This window comes from Nelumbo lutea, chromosome 5, assembly GCF_056320005.1.
Source record: "Nelumbo lutea isolate HS-2025 chromosome 5, American lotus-T2T, whole genome shotgun sequence".
Lineage (NCBI taxonomy): Eukaryota > Viridiplantae > Streptophyta > Magnoliopsida > Proteales > Nelumbonaceae > Nelumbo > Nelumbo lutea.
In genome coordinates this window covers 36,849,882-36,876,391 of record NC_142688.1, presented here as the reverse complement: position 1 = coordinate 36,876,391, position 26,510 = coordinate 36,849,882, and the positions used below count along the sequence as shown (strand labels likewise).

Genomic DNA, 26,510 nt, shown 5'->3' with positions numbered 1-26,510 from the left:
CTTCTCGCTCCCCAGAATTGACCGTTTGGTAGATGCGACCTCAAGGCACGAGTTGTTGAGTTTCTTAGACGCCTATTCGGGCTATAACCAAATAAAGATGGACCTGGAAGATGAAAAAAAAGACTGCCTTCATCACGGAGTTTGGTCTATACTGTTACAAGGTTATGCCCTTCGGGTTGAAAAACGTAGAGGCAACCTTTCAAAGGCTTGAAAATAAGTTGTGTACGCCATTAATTGGCTGAAAAGTAGAGTGCTATGTAGACGACATGGTCGTCAAAACTCAGTTGTCACATGAATTAATACAAGACTTGCATTTCATTTTTGAAATTTTGCGTTATGAGATTGAACCCAAACAAGTGTGCATTTGGTGTGACCTCGGGCAAGTTCCTAGGATACATCGTTAACCGGCGCGACATTGAGGTCAAACTGGATAAGATTAAGGCCATATTAGATATGAGACCACCCCAAAAGTTGAAGGAGGTTCAGAGGTTGAATGGCCGCATAGCCGCCCTAAGCCGCTTCATGTCCAAATCGGTGGACCGTTGTCTGTCGTTCTTTAAGGCAATCAAGAGCAAAGGGTTCGAATGGACCCAAGATTGTCAACTCTCCTTCGACGAGCTCAAGAAATACCTCGCTAGTGTGCCGATCTTAGCCCGGCCCGAGGAGGGTGATGTTTTAGAACTGTACCTCTCGGCAAGCGACGAAGTGGTCAATTCGATACTAATAAAGGAAGTAGATCGGGTTCAACGACTCATCTATTATGTTAGTAAAGTATTGTAGGGAGCAGAGACGAGATATCCAAAAGATAGAAAAGCTAGCGTACGAACTAATAATTGCAGCTCAGAAACTCCGCTCATACTTCCAGGCTCACACTGTTATCGTCCTCACCGACAAACCTCTGAGGCAAGTCTTACTTAAGCCTGAGGTCTCTGGTCGGTTGACAAAGTGGGCCGTTGAACTCAGCAAGTACGACCTCTAGTACAAGCCGCGAACTACCATTAAGGCTCAAGCCTTAGCAGATTTCATTGTCGAGTGCACATTCAGCTCCGAGGTTCCCAGGCCGGTTGAGCACGAGGCTCCCAGCTCGGGTGAGCCCGAAGCCCCAGGCCAATCGAGTTCGAGCCCCGTGAGGTAGGAGCCAGTGTGGCATCTCTCCTAGTTCGGCCAAGCGCGAGCTGGGATGAGCAGCCCTGGATCCTTCACATAGATGGCTCCTCGAACCAACAGGGCAGTGGAGCCGGATAGTTTTGCACGGCCCAAGTGGCACAAAACTGGAGTATGCGCTACGCTTTGAGTTCGCGGCCTCTAACAATGAAGCGGAGTATGAGGCGTTGATAGCCGGACTAGCTCTAGCCATAGAAGTAAAAGCCAAGCACATCATTATCTGTAGTGACTCCCAGCTCATGGTCAACCAAGTCACTGGCGAGTAAGAAGCTCGCGGGCCAACCATGGTCGCCTACTTAGCCAAAGTCAAAGAGGCCCTACTCAACTTCCAGTCACACTTCATCAGACAAATCCCTGGGTCAGAGAACGCTGAGGTCGACGACCTGTCCAGGTTGGCCAGCTCCGGCGACATCACCATGAGAACCGTGTACATAGAAGACATGCCTCGGCCTAGCATTCTCGGGGGGCAGAGGAGGTCGCTCCTGTCGTTCAAGCAGAGCCAAGCTGGATTGACCCACTCGCGAGCTTCTTGCTACACGGGACCCTTCCTGTAGATCGCAATGCAGCCAAAAGGGTGCAGCGCCAAACAGCCAAATACGTCATGATAGACGAACGGCTGTACCAAAGATCCTACACGCTCCCCTACATGCGTTGCTTGCGACCTACCGAAATCGAGCTCGTACTCCGTGACATGAGGGTTTGTGCGGCGGACAGTTGGGGGGCAGGACCCTTGCCCAACAGGCACTTCGACAGGGGTATTATTGGCCAACAATGAAGGCAGATGCCATTGAACTCATTAAAAAATGTGACAAATGCTAGAAACACGCCAATATCCACCACCAACCTGCTGTCGACCTCAAGTATCTCACCAGCCTGTGGCCTTTCGCATAATGGGGCATCGATCTACTCGGGCCATTCCCGCTAGCAACGGGTGGGAGAAAGTTCTTAGTAGTAGCAATGAACTACTTCACCAAGTGGGTAGAAATTGAACCCCTTGTAACGATCACAACCCAGAACGTCCAAAACTTCTTTTGGAAGAATATCATGTGCCGCTTCGGATTACCTCGAGTATTGATTTCTGACAACGGCAAGTAGTTTGAGGACATCAAATTCCAAGACTGGTGCCAAGACATGGGAATCCGACAGAATTTTACTTCAATCGCACACCCTCAAGCAAACGACCAGGCAGAAGTCACAAATAGAGCCATCCTCCGCGGACTGAAGGCACGATTGGATCGAGCTAAAGGGTTGTGGGCAGATGAGCTACCTAGTGTCCTATGGGCCTACCGGACCACGGAGAAGACCGCCATGGGAGAACACCATTCAATCTCACCTACGGCCCCAAAGCAGTTATCCCCGCAGAGATCGAAGTACCTACGCTGCAACTAGAAGCATACATTGATCAAACGAATGAAGATGAGCTCCGCACCAACCTCGATCTACTCGACGAAGTAAGGGACCTCGCGTACATTAGGACCGCAACCTACCAGTAGAGAGTAGCTCGGTACTATAATGCCAGGGTCAAGAAGCGGAACCTCTGCGTTGGCGACCTAGTCCTTCGTAAAGTTATGGTACCTGAGCCCGGCACTGGCAAGCTTAGGTCCAACTGGGAAGGTCCTTACCGAGTGAAACGAGTGCTCAGGGAAGGAACGTACGAGCTCGAGACCCTCAAAGGGAAACAAGTACCTCGGGCATGGAATATTGTCAACTTAAGACAATACTATCTATAAGAACTGAGTAGGCCACGAGCCACTCCCAAAGCCTAAGGCCTAGAATACTGAGCTAACATGACATCAGCGCAATAAGACCCAGTCGCCTCTATGGCATGGGCGAACTCTAGGAGAACGGATTATAAGTCGCTCCCTCAGCCTAAGGGCTAAAATGTCGAGCTAATGAAAAACCTCAGCAGCATACAAGACTTAGTCACCTCATCGGCATAAACTAAGTACTTGCAATTCCCAAGGCGCAGGCGATTCGGACACGAACCTTGTGACGAATAGCTCGCCCTGGCATGCAACAAGTTGAACTCGTTAAGGACAACTAATGTCAACTTATCCCGTGTGCAGACAAGTCGAGCATGTACCCTACTATGTCACTCACCTCGGTGTACCTAAGGCTACCCCTACTAAGTATCGGAATACAGTTCGGGACCATGACAGTCGAGGAACCCTCACATCGGGTAATTGGCCAGGTAGCCTAACAGTTCATAACAAAAACAACCACTTTAGCAAGTAAAAGAAAAATTGCACAAGTGTTTGGCAAAGCGAATTTTTCACTACGAAGATTTCAATACAAAGTTTCTGTTACAAGAGAAAGAGAAAGAGAAGACTAAGCCTATAAATACAAGGACCGAGCTATTTCGGAGGCTCATCGTCTTTGCCAAGGACTCCCGCGGGGGTAGTAACTGGACCAGTAGCCTTTGCTTCATCATCGGCACCTTCGTCTTCAGAGTCCGGATCGTCTGCCGACTGGCGCACTATGTCAATGGTAATCTGGGAAGTGGTGATAGCGTCGGTGTCCATATCGGGGTAAAGGTGCCTGATCAGCCATCGACTGAGCTTGAAGCCCTTGCGGTAAGCCTCGATCATCACGTCATCAAACTTCGACAACTGGACATAATCAATGACGGCCTGCACCTTGGTCTCCTCGAGGGCACACTCAAAAATCTTCGTCTTCTCCTTAATTTCAGCTCGGAGGAACTCCACCTCTCGCTCTAACTTTCCTTTGGCCTCTTTACGGCCCTGCATTTCAAGCTTCAGGGCATCCTAGTCTGCCCTAAGCTTATCCCGATCTGCCCTAAGGCTATCTCGGTCTGCCTTGAGACTGTCTACCTCCAGCCTAATGCTTCCTGACCGACCTTGAAACCGTTTACTTCGACCCTTAGCATGTTCTTGTCTCGGGCCAGCTCGTTCTTCTCTGCCAGTAGCACCTCAATGAAGCTCTTCTAAGTTGAGGCGTCATTCTGAAGACGGTGGATTTGGCCTCGAGCTGCCCTCAAGTTCTAGTTGGACTAGAAGGTCAAGGTACGCACGGCTGTGTTCAACTGCAAGAAGGAAACCAGTCAAAAAACGGGGGGGAGGGGGGAGAGAGAGAGAGAGAGAGAAAGGAAGAAAAGAGAGTCTTTCACAGGGAACTCACCACCATGGCATGGGAAGCAGCCCGACCACCAAGCTGACCAGGAGTGAGGTTAGCCCATTCCGTGACCTTTTCCGAGTACACGACCTCCTTGCTCTTTTGGCTACACCAGGGGCTCAGAATGCTTTTGCCCTCTAGCTCTCCAAGCTAGACGTCGTCATCTCCGCCACATGGGCGGACTCCTCGGAAGCTTCGGCAACAGCATCAGTAGGATGGGCCATGGCAGTTGTCCCCGCAGGGTGTGCCCCAGGGGTAGCTCCCATATCACCCCGACGACAGTCTCAGTAGGCTCCGTCGTGGGTTTTGTCGCCACTTCGGGGCCCTGAGGCACCATGTACAACGCGAGCCTTCTTGGCCATGCGCTTCTTCCTCTTCATTTGATGGAAGAGTAGTTGATTGTCAATCTTCTCTGCCTCCATAGGACCTACAGTGAAGCTCGGCGTTAGTAACCTCGGAGTAAACATATGAACAGAAAAGTCAAAATGAAGAAAAACCTACCCGGGCTCAAGCCGGCCTGGATGAGCTTCTCCTCGGATATGAAGTCTTTATAATTCAACCCGAGCTGAGCCAGCGACTGGAGCGCCTTCTTGGTCTTCCCGTCTAGGATGACACCAGGTTCTTGAACGGCCATCCTCCAATCAGTGGGGAAGGGCCACCCCGTGCCGCTCCGAACTACGAAGTAGTCCCGCTTCCAGGCTGGGACTTTACTCGAGAGCTTGTGTATGAGTTTGAAACCTGGGCGAGGAGACAGGTAGTAAGACCGTCTGTGCTCGGGGAGAGTGCTCGAAGCACTCTTCTTTATGGCCAAAATTGTGCTAAGAATATCTAAGTCTATGGAGAGAGAACGGTCAAAGCAAAGAGAAATGGACCCCACCACATTCCGTATGGAGTTCGGGTGAAGTTGGTCCAAAGTGATGTTAAAGTGTACCAGCACCTCAACAATCAAAGGGTGAAGAGGAAGTCGGTGTCCGACTACCAATTGCTCCCTAAAGATCACGATCTCGTTAGGACCGTGCTCCCATGGAAAGTTGCCGGTGGGAAGGCTATATGAGTATTCCCTAGGGAGGTTAAACCTCTGTATGAGGTCCTGAAGCCTCTCCGAAGTCATTGTGGAAGGACCGAACTGATCTAGCTCCTGACTTCGGTGGGAGGTGGACGCCAGATGACCCGAAGCCGCCTGTACATCAGACGACTGGGCGGTAGAGGAGCCGCCCTGAGTCGAGGTACCTACCTTGGGCTCGTCAATTAGGCTATCTACGTTAGACGACATTACGAAGCAAAGGGGGAAGGATACTTAGAAAAGAAAGAGGAGCTAGGGGACTCACCACAGGAAATGCGAATTGACTAGAAGAACGAACTGAGCTAGAAGACCGAGGTAGGAACCTCAGACACGAGCTCAACTTTGACGCTGGAGACTTTGTGGCAAAGAAATGGCCAAGGGTCCCCCACTATTTATAGCCGCTACGCCCGAGCATTAACGGGCACGATCAAAACGATCCAACGGCTTTCAGAAAAATCGGCTACGGGTTCTTTGAGGTGAAATCAGTTTAGCACGTTTTTTCGCGTCCACGTCCAAATCGCGTGACGTCCACGCGTAAATTGGATGCGACCCGAGTCCCTTTTGACGGAGTTGGGATCTAGACCAGTCCAGCTTGGCGAAACATGTGACAAAGCGGCATGAGTACGGAAGCCAAATCCACCAGGCGCAATATGAACTCCCCGCGTTGGGTCAACACCGCCTCTAAATTGGACTTTTAGAGGCACATATGACTGCCTCCACTGCACTAATGCTAAAAGTCCTATATAGAGGCAATTAAAAGTGCCTCTGAAAATTCAATTTAGAGGCGCATTTGAACGCCTCTAAAGGATTTTATGGCAATTTTATGTGCATCTAAAAGAAATCTAAGAAAAGGAAAGATCTGTATGCTTTAATATTTAGAGGCACTTTTGGGTGCCTCTAAAAAGGTTCCAAGTTTTTTTTTTTTTTAAGTGCAATATATTGTGATTGAGGATGATTTGGCCCGACCTCGTAGCTCGGGTACACGTGGGCGTGACCTTGCTCAAAGGATGACTCAACGTGACAGCATAGCAGGCGTAGCCTCAACTCAGAGGGAGGGTCCCACCGAGTTGAGCCAGACAACTCGGCAGGATAGACTACTCGTCGGGAGCCGCCTGGCTTGCACCTCCTCCCTGGGGCTAAAGCACCCCGAGCTCGGGGTCCCTTGACCTTTTCTAAATACTCGAGCTCCTCCCAGTGGACCTCGAGCCATTCCCAAACAGGAACACATCGATTCGCCTATAAATACACTAAGGTGAAAACACCTTGGGTCAGACAGCTCGGTTTAGCTTGCCACGAGCAGCTCGCCGCTTACGAGATAGCCTGACATAGGGTAACTCGCAGAAGGGGAGTTCGGCATACTGCAGGAAGACTCTTTCCCGACCACCGTACCCGACAAATCTGGGGACAGTAGCCACATCTCTCGTCAGATAGCATCGTGCCTGCCACCTTAGAGGGTGCCTTACACTTAACAGGTACGTACCCTGCAATGACGGCCCCGCGCGTGTCACCTTAGCCCTGCCTGCAACGGCTACGACAAGTTGACAGTGGCGGTTATACCTGCCCTGTCAGAGGCCAGTGGGCCTGATGCAACGGAATTCTATTTTAATGAGCCTATTCTCAAAGAACGAGGTATCATCTTCTATACTCGCGCTATCTGCACTCTTAGCCTTTGTCTCCTCCTTGCTTCTCCTATAGAGTACTAACTTAAGCATCGGAGTGTTCCCGCCGGGTAACCCCCGGGGATTCTTCTTCCACATCTCAGATATCTTCCAGGATGAGCCACGTGAGTGCCAGCTAGGAGTGACTAGATTGCGCTACATCATATTGTCAACATTGCTACATAAAAATTCTAATTTATACACTTGTATGAAAATATATATAAAATCCAAAAAGATACACCTTATCCATAAAATTCAAATTGACTTTCATCATCATTTTAAGAACAAAAAAAAAAAAAATCACAACATTCAACCCTCATTATATTCATTCTTCCTTTTGATTAGATGTCTTTTTTTTTAACAACCTACAAATCATATATAGAGTATTCCAAAAGAAATTCCTTTTCACATGTCTAAAAACAAATTTCTTTGTAGTCTTCATCCAATCATTTCTTCCTCTACAACCTGCAAAGAAAAGCAACAAAAAGAGAAAAAAAAGTAAATAGGTATAATTTTTTGTAAATTAATAGCCATCCAAGTCTGGCAATGTGGGTGTAGGGACAAAAATGGCGATCAATTTGGCAAAAAACACAACATTCAAACCAACACTACTAAAGAGACAATAATGGGGATCAATTCCGATTTCAGACAATTGGATACCCTTTGCAGCCCTACTGAGGTTGATTAACCATACCACAAAGGCCCTGATCACTTTTTGATTAGTTAATTATCTAGCTAAATGCACCTACTTGCTAAGTGTTTCCTAGGAAAGAGAAAGACTTACTTGGACAAATGCATTTACCCATGTTCTTTTATTTCCCATGTAATGTAATGACCATTTTAACCATAAAAATGGCAGAAAAAAAATATGCACTTAAAAATACAATAGGTACTATCATCTTCAAAAGCCATAAATGGGTTAGTTGTCACATTAGCCAAACAAGGGGTTAACATGAATCAGTTGTATTGGCTCAATTATAACATAATGCTAGTTGGAGACTGTAAATACTTCTAGTTCATTTTAATAAAAGTCTATTATTTGTTTACATAGACTGGAGCATACAAATGGGTTAGTTTCCAAGCAATGGAACTCCACATCAAATGGTTTAGCCAAATCTAAGGTGAGAACGATCTTTTGCAGGGATGAGCATAGTTCAGTTTTACCGAATAACTGAACCGAAATTTCAGTTTCGGTGCATTCGGTTTGGCTTGTTCGGATATTCAGTTCGGTTTCGATTTTTAATTTTGGTTCTTTAATATTCGGTTTTCGGTTTCGGTTGGAGTATTTTGCATTTCGGTTTTAATCGAAATAACCGATATTATAAGGATATATTAGTAATTATACTAAAACCAATTTGTTTAGGCCCGCCAAAACCATTGAAACTTGAGAGGCATTCAAGGCGTCTGACTAACTGGGCGGGATGTCCCGTCATCACTCTTATCATGTTTTTTGTCATATTTGGGGAACTGAAGTGATGGCATGATACACGTATATAGTTGCTCTACAAAAATTCGGTCCATCAAAGAGAAAAGCCATTAGTAAACCCAGCATCATCCGCTGATTATTTGTCCTTTTATTTTATCTTCTCTCTCACTAGTTAGGAGCACTGAAAGGCGAAAGCAATAATTGCGTACTTAAAAAAGGTATCTGCATTTACTCCCGAAGGTGGTTCCCAAAGGAGCAATGGAAAACCATTAATATTAGGGGTGAGCAAATGTTTCTCGACGGGCGTAAGTCTCTCTCCAAATCTGTGTTTGGTGACAGGCGACTGGCTGTCTTTCCACTTCTCACTTTCCTCTTCGAAGCAACCTCATACTCCGGCGACGGCGACGGCGACGGCGAGCAGCAAGTCGGTTGTCGAAGTCTCTTACTCTCAGTTATGTAATATTTATTATTGTTTATTTTTTTCTTTTCTTTCTCATTTTGCAATTTTCTGTCAATTTTTGTAATTTTCGGTTTTAATCTAAAAAATCGAATTAACCGTTAATTAAATTTGGTACGGTTTGTTCAGTTTAACCTAAATTCGGTTTCAATTCGGTTGCCACATTTCATAGTTCGGTTTCTAAAAATTCGGTTTATTTGGTTCGGTTTTAAACCAGAAAACCGTTTGCTCACCCCTAATCTTTTGCACAGCCACAGCTCCCCCTCCCACATGCTACCTTTTAAGATTTCATTATGAAAGAAACACTATCAAGGAATTTTTGTTTCAAAGATAAAAAAGATAACGGGCATACAATTTCTGTGGCATCTACTCTTGTCCCAATTCTCTTTAAGCGAACCTCACTCTTTTTTAATTTTAACCTGAAAAAGATCAAGAGAGTTTTGGAGTCAACATTTGTGAAATGAAATTACATGAATTACATTTATTGCAAGAGGAAGTCGGGCTTTAAAACATACAGATTCGTCTGAAGTCGTATAGTTTAGCATGTCTCTAGATAGAAGCATTATACATATAGAAAATAAAAATAAGTAGGAAAAAATGACTAAGCTTCATAAGAATTGCAATAGAAGTGTTCACTCAACTATTTAAAGAATAAGTGGATAAAAGCAATGTCACCTAGATCAAGCAATGACAAAATATTGATGCAATTGGATAGCAAATTAAGTAGTGAATGTTAATTACCCACATGGATTTAAGCTAATTTTAAAGTATCTAGGTAACATAGAATAAAGGAAAAAGTAAGGGCCATATGAGCATGTATCTAAAGTCCAGATGATTCTGTGGGGTGATAGCTGTCAATAGATTTAACTGAACTATTTAATCAATTAATTGGGTCATTCACTGGCTTACTGTCCATTTTATTGCAACCTGATATCCATCATATGAGTAGTGATTAATATTTGGTACATTTGTAAAGTGAAAAACAAATGATAGGATAGGTTGTCTCATATGTGTATGACATCCATGTAGACACCAATAAATGAAAAAAAGTACATTGTTATAACAAGATTAGGAAGGACCTTACACGGTTTGACACAAAAATCTGAACAGGCCCAACTTCAACAAAGAAACCCATATGCAAATGTTCCAAATATGGTCAAATATAATTGCCAACAATTGTAACACAATTGTACCACATGGAACTGTTGGAACAGTCTGTGATCCACAAAAATTTGAAGAATTTGGTTTTCACTTGCTTTTAAAAGTCTCAGAGAAAACCAGAATCACATAACAAAGGCAGTGCCAATATGAAGGTAACACGTATTGCAATTCTAAATGAAAGCATGCACACATCCTTTGTTATACGATAATATAGGCTGCAAAAGAATCGAATCGAATTAGGATAGGGGTAATTTGATAGCAGGCCAATGTCCAAACCGAAACTCCTAGTGTACAAGCATGGTCCAATTTTTCCTAAGATCATAAAAGTATATATACAATTACCATATCATTTGCAGAAAAAAAAAATCCTAAACCAAGAAGGCTAAAATAGAAGAAATGTAATTCCATCTATATACTAGGCAGTTCAAACAAAACTGCTCTCAAAATCACTAGATTTTCTTAAATCAAAACAAATCCGTAACAAAGGATGGATATAAACTTAGATTATACCGATCTTGTTTGCCACATCCAGTGCATCATAATCCGATGTCAACCTCACATAAGCCTTCTTAGTCCTATCAGGCCTGAAACCACAAGAATAATCAGAATATAAATCCATAAATTTGCTTGAGGAATGAAAATAACATAATGTCATTATATATACCATATTTGCACTGCTAAGGCTGCTCAACATAGACTGGAGCGTGGGGTTTGGACTAGTATACGCTATGGTGATATGCAATGAGCACTGTCTTGTAATGAAAGGTCTTGGATCAATTGATAGTTAGAAGCTAAAGATTCTAAGCTACTCATGTTCATTCTAGATGATTGATGTTCAACTATGCTAATTTTGAGAATTCTATTCCTTTTAAATTTCTTCCTGAAGCCTTCATTATATAGTAGGTGTCTTATACTTTAGGTATCATCAAGATCAACATGCATAAACAGTCCCCCTACAAAGCCAAAACACTAAAGCAGTAACCCAGTGGGTTGATTACTTTTATATGCACAGAAACATGCTTGTGTTGGGGCAACACTAAAGCTAGAATCCAGGTCTGACCCAACTTGTAAATAGGATAATTTCAATGCCCAACATTGCCTTTTTGAGTTGCAGGCTGGACCAGTCCAGATTGGGCTAGGATTTACCGGTCATTTCCAATGTAAAATACTAAGGATGTTTTATCCAACATGAATTTTTTTGTCTATGTTGTTTCTGAAATATTCCATATCACAAAACAAAGATAAAAACAGATTCTAAGAATTGGAAACAATTTTAGTCTTGTTTAAAAAATAATAATTTTATTTCTAAAATATTCCCTATCTTTCTTTCAAACCAAACATAGCATAAATGAATGTAACAAAAAATGCAAAGGTGAATATCTATAACTGAATATACAAAGATATCTCTGCTCTAGACTTCACTCCATATCAAAAGAAACTTACCCAATGCTGGTATAAACAATCCATGGTATTAGGATGACTGCACTGGAAATGGACCTAACCTCTGGCATGTTTAACATGTTATTAGTGATATCAATCTTGGTTATTGGTGTCATGATAGCATCATAGCATAACCAAAAGATCATGCTCAGATGTAGAAGAATTTGACACTGATCAGCCGTTTGCCCCTTAGGTGATTGATATTTTGTTCAAAATGAATAAATTGAGATGTTCACTGGGTCACGGGTTCAACCATCCAGTTTGGCCCAAACCGAAAACACCTGCTTGGATGGTAAAGGTAATTTGGGAAATTCCTCCTTTTCCATATTAGCATCGGGCTGGTATGGACTGTGAGAGCTAGTAAATTAACACATTGAACCTTATCTGGTGCATATTCTGGATTGACAAAGGATTTATTGCTCCATGTGGCAATCTGTGAAAGAAGGATTTGAATTTGGAAATAAAGGTTACCTCGATAACGATGTCAATTCCCAAATCTGCCCATGGTAGCTTGAGAGGATCCTAGTTTGAAACGACCTTGATCGGCTTGCCATCAATGGAGATGGTCTCGTTGTCCACAATCTTCACTTCCGCCTTGAAAGTTCCTAGCATTGAATCATATTTGAGAATGTGCGATGACTGCGATAGATATCATACAAGTGAATTAAGTTTATTTAATCTGGTGCTTGACAGTTATATAAAAAGGAAGCGAAAAGTTATTCTGCAATCGGAAGATCTCTATCTGGAGTTGCTGAACCGAAAGTAATTTCTCTTACATTCTTAACACCGCCACTGTCGTTCACAACAACGATGTCCAGGGGTGAGTCTTTCCGGCCATGCCAGCACCGGAGGAAATTCCGGCCAATGCGTCCAAAACCAATATTGATTGCTACCTTCAACTTGGCGACTGTCTGTCCCCTAACAGGTGTAGAAGCGGCAACCTAATAAAAGAAAAGGTTGGATGAAAGAAAATAATTAAGGATGGAATCGTGCATTTTTACAGATGCAGTTAATGGATGAAGAAAAATCAGAGTTTGTTACCGATTAGTACTGATCAGAGATTAACCGGAAGTAATTAGAAAAATCATATAAATTGAAGGCGCAACCCCCACCTTGGTAGCAAGTTGGGAAGCCACTATATCAAAGAAACACGACTCTCTGGCATTTTTTCCGAAGGTCACAGACGTACTGGGTTGAAATCCAAAGAAATCGGCCACTTCAAGCCTCTGCAACCAAAAAGAGAGTGGGCAGAGATGGACGACAATGCTGTGGAATAGAGAAGAGGTGAAAGAGATTAACAGGGCGTTTCCCTGATGCCAAACCTCTATCGACAAGACAAAGAACAGATGCCAAAACCCTATTACATACGTTGAATGGTGTTTCCCTGATGCCAAGCCTTTACCGACAGCCATGAATGGTGTTTCCCTGATGCCAAAACCCTATTACATATCCAAAAGGTGTTGAGTTCGACTAGGGCATGAGATGAGAGAAAGAGGTAAGGATGAGAGAAAGAGAAGAGAAGAGGAAAGGAAGAAAGTACTCGTGCACGCACGTGTTTGGGCGGCAAACTAAAATCATCAGTGACCATTTTCCCCCCTTTGCCAAAAGTATGAAATGGCAAAATTATAATTAAGAGGCATTAAAAACTGCCTCTAATGTTATCCAATAACTCTGCCTGCTTTAGTATGCTATAGAGGCAGTTTTTCCTGACCGCCTCTGGCCAGAGTTCTACTATTGGATTGACTTGATTTTAGAAGATGAATGGTCTTTGAATGTAGATTGTAGTTTTTCCGTTAAATCCCTTTCTCTTAAGGTGTGCAGTTCAGGTGAGGCCCTGCTAGGCATATTTAGAATCCAATTAATCTCTCCAAGATCAACTTCTTGGTTTGGACAATGGCTCTTGATAAATGTTTGATTAGGATTAACCTGGAGAAAAGGGGTATTCAGATTTTTGACCCCTTCTATGTTTTGTGTGGAAACCGTGTAGGATCTGTATCCATTGTCCGATTTCCTCTTTAATCTAAAAACATTTTTTCAAGAATTTGGAGATTAGCTAGTCTATGCCAATATCTGTGAAGGAGCTGCTAATGTGTTGGAGAATGAAGGGTCTAAATAAGAAAGGAATGCTTGTTTGGAATACCATTCCGCAAGCCATACTTTGGTCCATTTGGATCGAAAGAAATAACATAATCTTCTGTGGTCAACTCAAAAGTCCAGAAGAAGTAATGCAGAAAGTAGTGGGCAAGATTTGTTCTTGAGTGTCGGTGAACAAGGAATTTAAAAATCAGAATGTACCTCTTTTTGTTTTGCACTAAATCATGGATGAACTTGTAATTTGTTTTGGGCCCAGGCAGAACTAGTGGTCTGGTTCTTATTGTAATTTTCTTTTATTTTGAATAAATTACTTTACCTTTTTCCAAAAAAATAAAAATTTTAGAGTTGAAGATACCATCTACCACTGCCAACTTGAGTTCTCAGTTTGAAGGGAATTATGTTCACCTTTCTATACAAAAATTTAGCAGTAATGTGGTATAAAAGTTTCTCAAGATATTTGGAGAGGAGAACCGGTTATACATCATTCATGAATTGCTCTCGTCGCCTCAACTTGAACACTTGCTATAGCACCCATTTGCAAACTATGTCATTTAGTTTGCTCTAGGAGTTACCAAGGTTTGACTATGAACCTGCATTTGATTTACTTACATATTTATGTAGTCATTGGCATTTGGAGTGAGATGAATATTTTTAAAATTTCTTTACCCTTTTTCTTTAATTCATCTTTGTAAAACTAGGGTCCTCTCCATGCTTCCTTGGTTGATGCAATTCGGCCCCATGCATCCATCTTAAGCACCAACCCATATTGCAAGAGGATCTTCTCATGAGCCCTATTGAAGAAATGATGTACATTCTTGTGGTGGTATGAAGTGATGTTATTGTTCTCCATTATTACCAGTATGACTTTGTTATACTACAATTTGCTATCAAGGGCTATCAAATTTAGAATTCCCAACTACAAAGAGTTTTGTGCTGATAACTTGAACATGACTGGGATGATTCAGGTTGCATAGGCATGACTTCCATGATTTAGCAAATGCAGTGCCCTCTGTATGAGGTTGTACGGTGTGGACAATTTTTTGGTTTTAGCTTACCAAATGCAGGGGTATAAATTTATTGATATTCTTAATTTGCTCCATTCATTGTTTGGTCTGAATGTATGGCTGTTCCTTAGAACGTAGAAACAAGAAGCCACCCAAGGTTCAAGTATTGGTACGCACAATACACAATTTTCATGTATCATGCAATTCAAAGGGACAACACACATAGATATGAATTATTTTATGCTTCAAGCATTGAACTAGACCATCTCTAAGAAGGGTATTGTATATGAATATGACCGTTTATTCCAAATCACTGTAATAAGAGGAAATTATAGGCATGTTTAAGAAAACATTTTATCTTCCACTTGCGCCTACAACGGAGGGATGTTGGTGACGAAGAGCTCTCATGCACATAATTTTGTGTGCATAATGCAGCAATGTTGGTTAAACGAGCACGAGCATAAGTGCCCCTTTGGTTTTGAGAGGTTTCATGCAACAGCCTTTTGGCATTACGTGAGCTGAGAAACTGAGGGGCCAATTTAGTCACTTTCACCTTTTTTTTAGTCTTGTTTTTGCTATATATTGTCTTTTTATAATATAAGGGACCAATTTAGACATCAGGCTTCAGAAAAAAGGGCCAATCGCAGGCAAAAACAAACGACGTTTGTGTTGTTTGATATCGATTAAAATAATAAAAAATGGTGACATGGTATGCCCATTTAGCATCTGACATCATTGGTGGGTCACACTTGTTTAGGTGTCAGTGTCTCTTTCACCCATTTTTCTTCTTCTTCTTCACCACCCACGCTTTCTGCTTGTTGCACAAACCCATTCATCAAAGCCAGATTCACTGACCACTTCTCCAACCCAATGCTCCTAAATTGCTTGAAAGAAGTGGTCAGGATTGGAGTCGACAAACAAGGCATTGTCAATGACGAAAATCTTCTAAGAATCAAGGTCGAAAGCTGAGGCCCAATTCAACTCTTTACCAATCAAACCATCAGTTTCCGGCCAAGAAGATTTGAGCTAACCTAGAACATGATCAAAATAACAATTTTCTATTCATGGGTTTGAAGATGTAAGATCAACTACACAAAAGGCTTTAGTTCTACATGCTAATTTCGCTAGCAAAGCATGTCATGGTTCGACCCCGCTAAATAGAGTGGGGACACAATTGGCTATAATGGCGTATACAACAACATATATTAGATTTGCATTGCACATGGATCTTTCAAGCTTTTTAACTTTTTTTTTTTTTGATTGCGTGGTTTTCGTGGTTTTATTTTGTTATGATCTTAATGGACAATGTTGTATTGTTGTTTGTAAAGGTTCTTCCATCCTATTTTCTGCATTAAGTATTTTTTTTTTCTTCTCAGTTTTTTTCTTAATTATGGCTCCAACTTGGTACTTTGACTCACTGGAGTATGAGTCCATTGGTAGAAAAGCTCAAGGTTTGGAAAATCATGTTCACAGAACCTAGAAAGCAAAGTAGAGGAAGAATCACTACCGGTGATTCTAGATTTCTGGGCAACCATCCCCTGCTCAAAAAGCCCTCTTTCCCTGACCCCTTGGTTGCATGTAAAGCAGAGGAAGAATCTCTACTACTGATTCCAGATTTCTGGGAAACCATCCCCTGCTTAGAAAACCCTCTTTCCCCGATCCCTTCGTTGCCTGCAAAGCGAAGGAAGAATCACTACCGGTGATTCTAGATTGTTGGGCAACCAACCCCTGCTCAGACCGAACCCACTCTCATGTAAGATTCCTTGTGTTCTAATTCTTGGTTCCTCTCTAAGTTGTTGGCCGTTAAAAGTACTTCCATTCAAGATTCCTCATGGTTTATTCTCTGTCTTCACCCACTTCTTCAGATTAAACTTAATGGATTTTGGCTGAAACTAATCTCTCTTCATCAACATCTATCTCCATGCTCAGAAACTCCCACTCAAAATCTTCATTCGTGTCCCTGTGGTCCTCCAAACAAAGACAATCCCAACAAAGAAGAAGACCCAAATCATCAAGAGTTTGATCCAACCCATCATCATCCCCAGGCTACAAATCAATCCTCAAAACTACTCCCTCCTCTTCATCGTTATAATCAAATTCAGTGTAAACGATCGGAGGATTGCTCTCCTCATATGAGTCCAAGGAACTGTAATTGGAATCATCATTAGATTTAGAGACAGAAGGTCATCTTCTCATGAAGAAATCATCCTCACGCTCCACCAATCATAAACCCACCATTGTCATTGTCCTCCCCAATAGCTAACCCCAGTCCTAACCCTAGAATATGTTAGATAGTGTATGCCCTTATCTCCAATCCGAGTGATGTATCTGATGACATTTAATATAAATGAATAAAGTACATATTTGATTCATATTATTATTGTGTGTTTCTGTATAATACCCTTAAATTAGACACATATGAGACTCGTGTTAGTTTAGAATCTTCACAGCTGTTGGATAGATCTGGGAAGATTTATCCTATCAAGGCTGATACTGATGTGCCGCCAAGTTGGTTGGGGTAGCTTGTAGCTTGTCTCAGCTGCCAGGGTGAAACTTAAGGTATATGCAATGTAGGTTTTCTTGAAACCCTGAACCGGACCAAAATTCTAGTATTGCCTTGGACCTTGGAGATTGATAGGCAAAACTAGAATCTTACACTTAACCCCTAGATTTGATTGTGATACTACACTAGGTGTCAGATTTGGCTGTCTTTGATATGCCAATCAGTGAGATCCTTAGAAGGGGTAAAAAGCTGGGTATGTTGTCTCAACTGCCAGGGTGAAACCTAAGGTATATGCAATGTAGGTTTTCTTGAAACCCTGAACCGGACCAAAATTCTAGTATTGCCTTGGACCTTGGAGATTGATAGGCAAAACTAGAATCTTACACTTAACCCCTAGATTTGATTGTGATACTACACTAGGTGTCAGATTTGGCTGTCTTTGATATGTCAATCAGTGAGATCCTTAGAATGGGTAAAAAGCTGGGTATGTTGGGACAGTCCGAGAATTTATTTGAGCGGATGATCATAGTGACAGGATCAACCCCTTTGTGGACAAAGGTAATGATCGATGATGCACTCTCTCTGATGGAAACCAAAACTCCCAGCAGTTGATTTCAATCGTTGAAATTTATTTTTGCAATATATATATGTTTGCAAAATGTTTTAATTCCTGGGATCCATGTGAGTAGATAATAGAGCATTGTTCCTTGCAGTCGAGGGAGAGGTCATCTCTTGTTGGATAGTGTTTGATCATTATGGGCTGAGAAGTTAAGTGTAAGACCATTGAGGGTAATACCTGATGGGCTAATCTTGCATCCACCCACAGTCCCTGAGTTTTTATAAGGTGGCTTGGCCCAGGAACCACTTAGTGTAAGTGTTGGGCCCATTAAGAGCCTATGGTGATGGGCTCAGGGGTTCACTGTCCATTACAGTGAATTCGGCCGGGCATTATAACAGAGGTTGGGCTGAACCCATGTGGCCGATGTGTAGATCAATATTTGGGTCCCACGCCATATAAGGAAACCCAACTGAACAACAGTTTGGAAGGTTAGTGAGCACATAGACTTAATGAGCCTAAAGCCCAATTCGAACTGGTTTAATTAGATTAATTAAAGATGAGCAGATCTGGATTTTGGATAAGCAGATATGACAGGGAGTTATCCCTATCCACTCAGAGAGTTGAGATCCAAATAAAAATTTGGATCAGGAAACTCCTAATGAGGTTAGGAGGGCTGATCTAACCTGCAGATAAGATAAGTACTTATCATTATCTCTTAAAGAGAGTCCATATTCAAATAAGGATTTGAATTAGGAAACTTCTAATGGGATTAGGAGCTACTCTTTTTAAGGTTATAAAAGGAGGAGGAGGGTGAACCTCCAGATACAACAACTCAATCAAATCTCAGATCGTAGAAAGAGAGAAGACAACAATAGTAAGACTGTGCCATCTTCTGCTCTTGCGCTCTCCTCCTGCTACCGCCATTGCTAGTTTGTTCTCCACCTGCAGGAGCAATCATAAAAGGTTCTTGATATAAGTTTTTGGTGAAAATTTGATCTGAAGTCGTGCTCACATACCCTCCATCAATTTTTTGTTGAAGGATTCAATTCTTGTGAAGAACCACCTACTGATTCTGCTCCACCCTACGCTATGTCATCTTCAGTGAGAGTAATCTTTGGAGTTTTCCTTGGATATGAACACCTTCGTTGAGAGTTACTGCTACTCCGTATCAGGTATATACATCTCCTGCCTTTTAGTTTCAGATCTGGTTCGTTTTATGTTCAAGATTGATCCTTGAAAATGCAAATTTTTTAAAATAGGGAATGTGATTCCCACATGGGAGAGAAAGAAATTTTTAAAATTTCGCCCTACCTACCACAGGGTTCGGCTATCCATATGATGTATCTCTCGTCCCTTCAAAATAAAAGTTGTAATTTTTGTTTTGTTCATTAATTAGAGGTAATAGTGAAGTAGATTTTGTACTCTAAAAACTTTAGGCATCAAGGAAGAAGAAGATAAAGAAGAAAGAGAGAGAGGATTCACCTATAATTTCAAGTGGAACCCACAAGTGAACAAGTGAGACTTTTTAAGTGGGACCCACATGTAATTGATTTGTCTATTTAATTATTTTTATTTTTATTCTTGATAATGCTTGACATTTAACGTGTTAGAATTGCTAGTGGGGCCCACTTGTAATTCTTGTATTTTTTTAGTTTAGTAGTGCCACATCAACAATTTTTATTATTTTATTTGTTACTTAATGAATCTGCTAATGTCGTTTCAAACGTAGTCTATTTTTATCTACAATGACCTTTTTCTCTAATGTTTGAGGTCCAACCTCGGATTATAAAAGGGCGTAAGTGACTTTTTCAGAGTTCAGGATGCCAAAGCCAAAAATCCTTTTGAATTAATTTACCTTGATAGACTCTTTGAAACAGTTCATTAAAGGCAACTAAACTTTGAAAAGTAAGTATTTATTCAAATTATCACTTATTTTCATCTTACACAACATCAATAAGCACTTACGTACGTTTGGCTTTAAATAGAAGGAAAAAAAAAATGGTTGTTTGTATTTGACAACCTATGTTGTACACAAGGTTTTTGTGTGATGCGTAAGCTTATATTAACTATGTTTACTTTGCTGATTTTCTCCTCATGGTTTTTACATTTAAATCTTAAACCGTAAACTTAAATCTTAAACCGTAAACTTAAATCTAAAGACCTAAAACATTAATATTAACAATGTATTTTGTTCATACATGTCCTCCATCCAGGTAGGAGCCTAATATTTTTCATGCAACCATAAGCAAACATATCACCCGGAGATAGCTTACCTGGAGAAAGCTTCTAGGCAATACAAACTGTAAAAAACAGCTAAAATTTTCTCAAAAGTAGGGTAAGCAGAGGTTGGACAAAACAAGAAAAGACCCAAAAGCTTATTTCACAAAGTTAGGCCATGTTATCAAGCTTTGTCCTTTTATACCTTTGTATACTCAATTCAACTATACAACCATCTCCTAAGGTCTAAAGTTGTTTCCTAGTCCAATTTGATGTGTGGACCATCCAATCTGTTCAATTTGGTTTTAATTTAGGCAGGGCCCAACTAAAACGTGGTTGATTGACACCCTATACTTATTTATACTTATATTCTATCAATGGACTGGATATTAGTTTAATTAGACCCATATCAATAAGATTCATTACATATGGACCATGTCCAATCCAATCCAATAAATACTTAGGACCATTAAGTCTAGACTGGTCCAGTTCAATATGTCTTATTGGTCTATCCAAATTGTTCAAATTGTTTTTGATTCGGATAAGGTCCAACCCAAACACAATCCATTGACACCCTTACTTGCAAGGATGGCAATTTCTACCCTACCAGATGGGTACCTACCCCTATCCACCCTATCGGGGTGGGTTTTTTTTGCTTCGAGGATGGATTTTGGGGCAGGGACAAGTTTTGGGATTCTACAACCCATATGGGTACGGGTAGGTACAATATTAGGCTAAACCCAACCCTCTCCAACCCGCATATTGTTGGAAAGCATACAAACTTTATGTATTATGTATTAAATTTAATAACAATTTTGAATGTGGGGAGGGTAAGGAGAGGGTTTGGATTCTCAAAACCCACCCCCTACGAGTTTTGGGGTCGGTAAGGGTTGAAAGGTTTAGGGAGGCGTGTAGGATCTAGAATTTACAAATCCCTCCTTGAACTTGCCCCCTTGCCATCCCTACCTACGCATCTTGTCCCATGGTCTTTATTCCAACATTTTTTAAGGAAGTTTATCTATTATTTTCTTATGGGTGGAATAAGCATGTGCAGAGGCAAGTCCCATCAAACTCTTCTATCCTTTTAGTTTTTTATTCTTATCCTTCCCTTTTGTATTCCAACACTTATTTCTTCTTTTTAAAACCCTAATGTCTCTCTCAACATATTTGTAAACCCTAAGTCCTTAACACCTTGCTACAAACATTGAATCATTCTTTTAGAATAAATCTAGTAAATGTCTACGTGTGTTGCATGGGGTAATTTCAAAAACTACTACTGATAATAATAATAATAATAATAATAATAATAATAATAATAATAATAATAATAATTTAAATGTTTTATCAAAAACTATGTAACAAATACAAATAATTGAAGCATGGTGTAATAATGGACTTGTTGCATTTAATCTGAAGACCAATCTTTATATCTTTTTATTTGTAGTTTATGCAACTGTTTGTAACTTGCAACTAAACCAAATAATTCAATTGATTAACCCATTTCACAGATAATTTATAAGTATATTTTAACCCAGGCCATTGATTTGGTCAATAACCAGATGACCTTATTAGTTGAACTACTAATCTATTTGGTCAGGTCAATGAGGCATGAGCAAGATATTAATTTTCTTGTTCTTTTTTTCGTATTTTATCCATTTCCATCATTAATAGCAACAATTTTACTTTTCACACATATCTTTGTTAAATATGATGAATATAATGTTAAAGGCATGCTTAAATTTTTTATATTTTTATTTTTATTATTTAATGTATAACATCACAATAAGTTGACTTTCTAAATCAGGAAGAAAATGTGGTTCCAATTGGTTTTTAAAACATTAGTCTTTTATCAATATTTTGGCATCTTCATTCCCTCTATTATCATTATCAATGTTTTTCCCTTGCATTTTTATTGTTTTGTCAGATTTGGATTTGTTAAAATGATTGAATTAGTGGCCTTTCTACATCTAGTTTATTTATTTATGGACTTTGATATTACATTTCAAGTTTTCTTATGCAAAAATTTCATATTCGCACAATTTCTACTCAAAACCATTTCAAACACATTTGCCGATTCTAAACACATCCAACATGTGTTTCCTTCACATAGTTTTATAACCACTAATTTCAGTATCTACATGTTGTAGAATATCTGTTTTATCCTTATTTAGACCATAGAAAATGTTAAATAAAAGAATAATTTTTGTCCAACCAAAATTTCATAAAATCTATGAGAACATTCGTACATTTTATAGTAGTATAGATTTGTAGTAACATTTTAACTAGTCCAACATGTACCACAAGCTAAGCTAATAAAATGTTAGTAAGTATTCAATGTTTCTACCTATATCTTTCATTGATTGTGATGCCTAAATTGAAAATATAAGTATTCAATGTTAGATTACTGGTGTAGAATACTAGTCATGCATGTATGCAATTAAAAATATAAGTGTTACACTTATATGATATGATACTCCAATTAATTTCCATAACCTACACCAAAATAAAAGTATTAGCATATTTGTTTTGATAGAAAACAAGAGAGAGATAGAGTTGAGGAAAATGATATTTATACTATATATAAAAGTGTGAATGTAATGTAAAACTTTTTTGGACTAAAATTACCCTCTACTTCTTTGTTTAAGAAATGGTATAAAAGTTATTTTATTATAGTTTTAATGCTAACTTTAATGGATATTAAAATGCCTATATTTGTGTATTTAATCCATCTCTAAATTGTAAGGGTTGAAAGTGTAACTTCGGTTATTACTCCCTATCTCATTTAATCCCCTTTCATTATGTCTTATACTTAAGGTATTAAATCCAATTTTATCTAATTAATCCTATATTTTAAATTATTTTTTATTAATAAATGCTACTAATTAGGTCTATGTTAATATTTCTAATATATTTTAAAACTAACTCAATAAAAAAACCATTTTTTATCAAAGTGATGACTAAGCAATTCAACTATCTTAATCAAATTGATCAATCTACGAAATCATAGTTAGGTAATAAAATTTTATAAAATTAGACATTTGTGATATTTTTATTAATCAAATTAAAAAAAATAAGTGTAAAAAAATAATTATTTTTATTAATGATGAAAGTGAAATACATAATTTAAAACTAACCAAAAATGAAATATAAAAAGTATTAATAAATAGTTTGATTTTTGGGTTAAATGTGTTAATCTTTAATGTCATAAATAATTAATAAAATATAAAAATACATAAATGTTGCAAAAAAAAAAGCATCCAGGCATAGGAATGGCAATGGGGCTGGTTCAGGGTGAGGATCATATTCCCCATCCTCGTCCTCAATCCCTGCCTGGGATAAATATAAATTTTAAAAATATAAAAAATATTTTAAATATGTTTTGATATATACAAATACTATAAATAATACAAATAATATCATATATAATAATATATTTAATAAATAATATTTACTATATATATAACCGAGGTTTGGGAAGTTGGGTACTTGGGTCTCCATCGGGGATGGGGAAAATTGTCATCCTTATTTAAGCATAGTATAATATCATATATTTATCATATTAAATAAAAAAGTAAGTGTAATATATTAGAATTATTTTTAGACACAAAAAATACAAAAAATGTAGAGAAAATGGAACACATCTATAATTCTATATTTACACTACTATTAAAAATATGAATAAGATTGTAAAACTTTCTGTTGAGTAAAATACTCAATTTTGAATTTAGTCCTTATTTAATTGTTAAGTTTAAATTGTTACAATGGGATTTAAATCCATGTCTTCTATTGGGACTACCCAACTAACATGCCAACCAAGCCACCACTCAGTTGTGGTAAAATAAACTACTACTTTCCACCTCATTCAATTCCCTCTATTTAAATCTTATGTTTTTTTTTTTTGATAAATAAACAAAAGAAAAAACAAAGAAAGACCCAAAAGAAAAAACACTTCAAAAAGAAGAGTTTAGCCAAGCAAGTAGGCCTGTCAATGACACTTGAAACCAATGTTTTCGAACTGTTGTTGACCCGAATAGTCGAACTGTTTGTCTCAAGAATTGTCCAAGAAACTAGTTTCGTTTTATGCCAAACCTTGTCCCTGGCCAAAAGCTATTGAATTGGTCAATGACTCGTTGACCCGAGCAGTTGAATTGTCAACCTGTTCAATGGTTTTTTGTTGTTTTTTATTCTAATTATTTTTTGTTTTTTTATTTTGTTGTTAGAACGGGTTGTCCGTTTAAACTGAATGGTCAAACTATCAACCCAAAAACCAGTGATCAGAACGGTTCTAGTTCCAAGTCATTTTTTATAACATTGCTTGAAACTTCACGGTTATGTACTTTTATCCGATTATCACATATTTGGATGATGTGCTTATATAATCAAGTTTGGGTTTTGCAATATGTGTTTGAGTAATAATAATAATAAAACAAAAAACAAAAAAAATAAAATTTATAGATAATTTTGGATATATTACTATTATTATTATTATTATTATCTAGAATTGCCACATGTAAAACATGTGCACGTTTACTAATATATATATATATATAAGATTTGTTGAAACCTCCATATGATATTTTCATCAATGCCCTTGTTTAATGGAATCATCTCTATTCATTTAAAGCATGGATGATTTTGCACCCTTCTCTGTCCCCATCACATGAATCACTCCTATATGTGTTATGTAATACATAAAAAGAAAATGTTCCCATAAGTTGTCATTATATTTCAACTTTGCTTTTGGTGCAAAATTGTTATGTCAGTGTCTTTATCCCTCTCTTTCGATGATCGGAGATATGCTCAATTGTTTCTTCTATTGGTGATTATGTCTCCCTTTATGTCGGTTGCAGAAGTTCTTTCTTTTCTTCTTTATCCACCGTGTTTATTTTATTCTTTTTAAAGAATTATTTCTACACTTTCTTACTTGGTTCTATTATTACTTCTCCGTATTCATACAAGTTTCTTAATTTGAATTAAATATGATTTTTGCCTTCGAAAAATACTTTGCTTTTGTTGCAATACGATATGACTAATTCCTTACTAGGGTATCGGAACTTAAGGTATAAAATGGAATGGAATGCAAAACATGATTCATGTAGGATGTAGCTGAACCCATATATAACCCATATAGATAGGACAAGTCTTAGATGATGATGCTACTAATCATTTAACTTATATGCTGTTTGGTACCATTTAGGTTTATTCAGCAAACATTTCTTGATGGTGCCACATAGGTGCCATCTAAGCATTCTCTCTTGCTCTTTTGCATACATCAAAAATGTAAAAAGTGAACTTAAGTTTATGTGCTTGCCAGCCGTTTGAAGAAGTTATTTTTTGAAGCTTCCACAAACGGCCATGCATTTATTCACTATTACGCTGAAGTGGCGCCTAGTAGCACCCAATTGTCATAAATGATTATAATTATTGCATTTCTCAATTTTACCAAATAAAGTACAAACATTTATTCAATAAACATAAACGGTACCAAACACATACCAAGTTATCATAAAAGTGATGGAATGAGCTCTTATGTGATTTTGATATTTTGGATGGTTATAAATCTTTTGAAAACCACATATTTGTCATGTATGGCTGTAAACAAGCTACTATGGTAGCTTGTGCTATTGCACAAATAGTATAAAAACTCCATGATAGGACAACCTGAATTTTTATTTTTATTTTTGCGTCTATGTTTTCCAATGATGGTTAATATTAATTATTTTGATTAAGAAAATAATTGTGAAAAAAAGAAAAGAAAATCCCAGGTTCGGAACACCAAAGGATGACCTTTTTCCTAGGGGACTGAACTAGGCTCATTCTATGGTTGCTAAAATAGATATATAGATATATACTTCCTATTGAAACAAAGAAATTAACATTGGGTTTCATTGAAGTCAAAACATGTGGGATTTTATGGATGTACTCGCACATAACCTTGCGGGACGCATTGTGAGTTATAGGGACATGTCAAGGCCAAGCGCACATGCAAAGCCTCACCTTCATAAGCATTGCACAGTGTTGATCCATGCATTGTCCCCATGTGCAATTCTGTGCCCATGAAGAACTTTGATAGTCATGCTAACCATAACTAAGGCCATCCGCAAAAGATGTTGGCCTATAGAATGCCAAGGATAGGCACCCAAGGAGGTCAATCACCCATTGTCAAAGTACATTAAGCTTTTGGAGGTCTACCAAAAGGATACATAACTTTTCTAAAAAAACATATTGATAATATCTCCAACAATGCTACTTAACGTAAACCCACCAAGCATAAATAAGACTAAACCTGTCAGATTGTAACGATATGGTATATTGAGCTCCTCGTTTAAAAATGCTTTCAATTCCCTTCCCCTTTGTTTTCTTTTTACTCTTATCCTCTCTTGTGGACCAACAACTTTCCCCTGGTCAATCAGAATCAAATCTATTAACCTCTTATCTTTTCATTTTGGTGCCTTAAATGTTCGATGTCAAAAGTCAAATGCAGGATGCTACAACCCTACCAAGTACAAAGAAAAGTCTGCGAAAGTATGTAGAAAAAACAACCAACCGAAGAATTCTCTTGTTAAGTATGAGGAACAACCTCATAAAACATTCTGTTACTTAAAACATTGCCATTAGGATAACTTTTCTTT

At 39.1% G+C, this 26,510-nt stretch overlaps 1 protein-coding gene across 8 annotated transcripts; it reads right to left on the bottom strand.

Annotated features, from left to right (window-relative positions):
* Positions 1-7,212: 7,212 nt before the first annotated feature.
* On the bottom strand, positions 7,213-13,196 carry LOC148851746 (glyceraldehyde-3-phosphate dehydrogenase B, chloroplastic-like). 8 transcript variants are annotated; one of them, XM_088945265.1, is made up of 7 exons: positions 13,054-13,174; positions 12,614-12,940; positions 12,278-12,442; positions 11,973-12,140; positions 10,572-10,645; positions 9,253-9,319; positions 7,213-7,482 (listed from the first exon to the last, which is right to left on the bottom strand). In XM_088945265.1, the coding sequence occupies exons 1-4, from the start codon at positions 13,087-13,089 to the stop codon at positions 12,024-12,026; spliced, it is 645 nt and encodes a 214-aa protein (XP_088801391.1). In that variant the 5' UTR covers positions 13,090-13,174; the 3' UTR covers positions 7,213-7,482; positions 9,253-9,319; positions 10,572-10,645; positions 11,973-12,023. The 8 variants fall into 8 exon arrangements, 6 of the variants coding, with proteins under 6 accessions (XP_088801391.1, XP_088801393.1, XP_088801395.1 ...); XR_016099351.1 differs by lacking the exon at positions 7,213-7,482 and having other exon boundaries at positions 9,187-9,319; positions 12,614-12,727; positions 12,870-12,940; positions 13,054-13,092; XM_088945267.1 differs by lacking the exon at positions 7,213-7,482 and having other exon boundaries at positions 9,187-9,319; positions 12,614-12,727; positions 12,824-12,940; positions 13,054-13,175.
* Between the last annotated feature and the right edge of the window lie 13,314 nt (positions 13,197-26,510).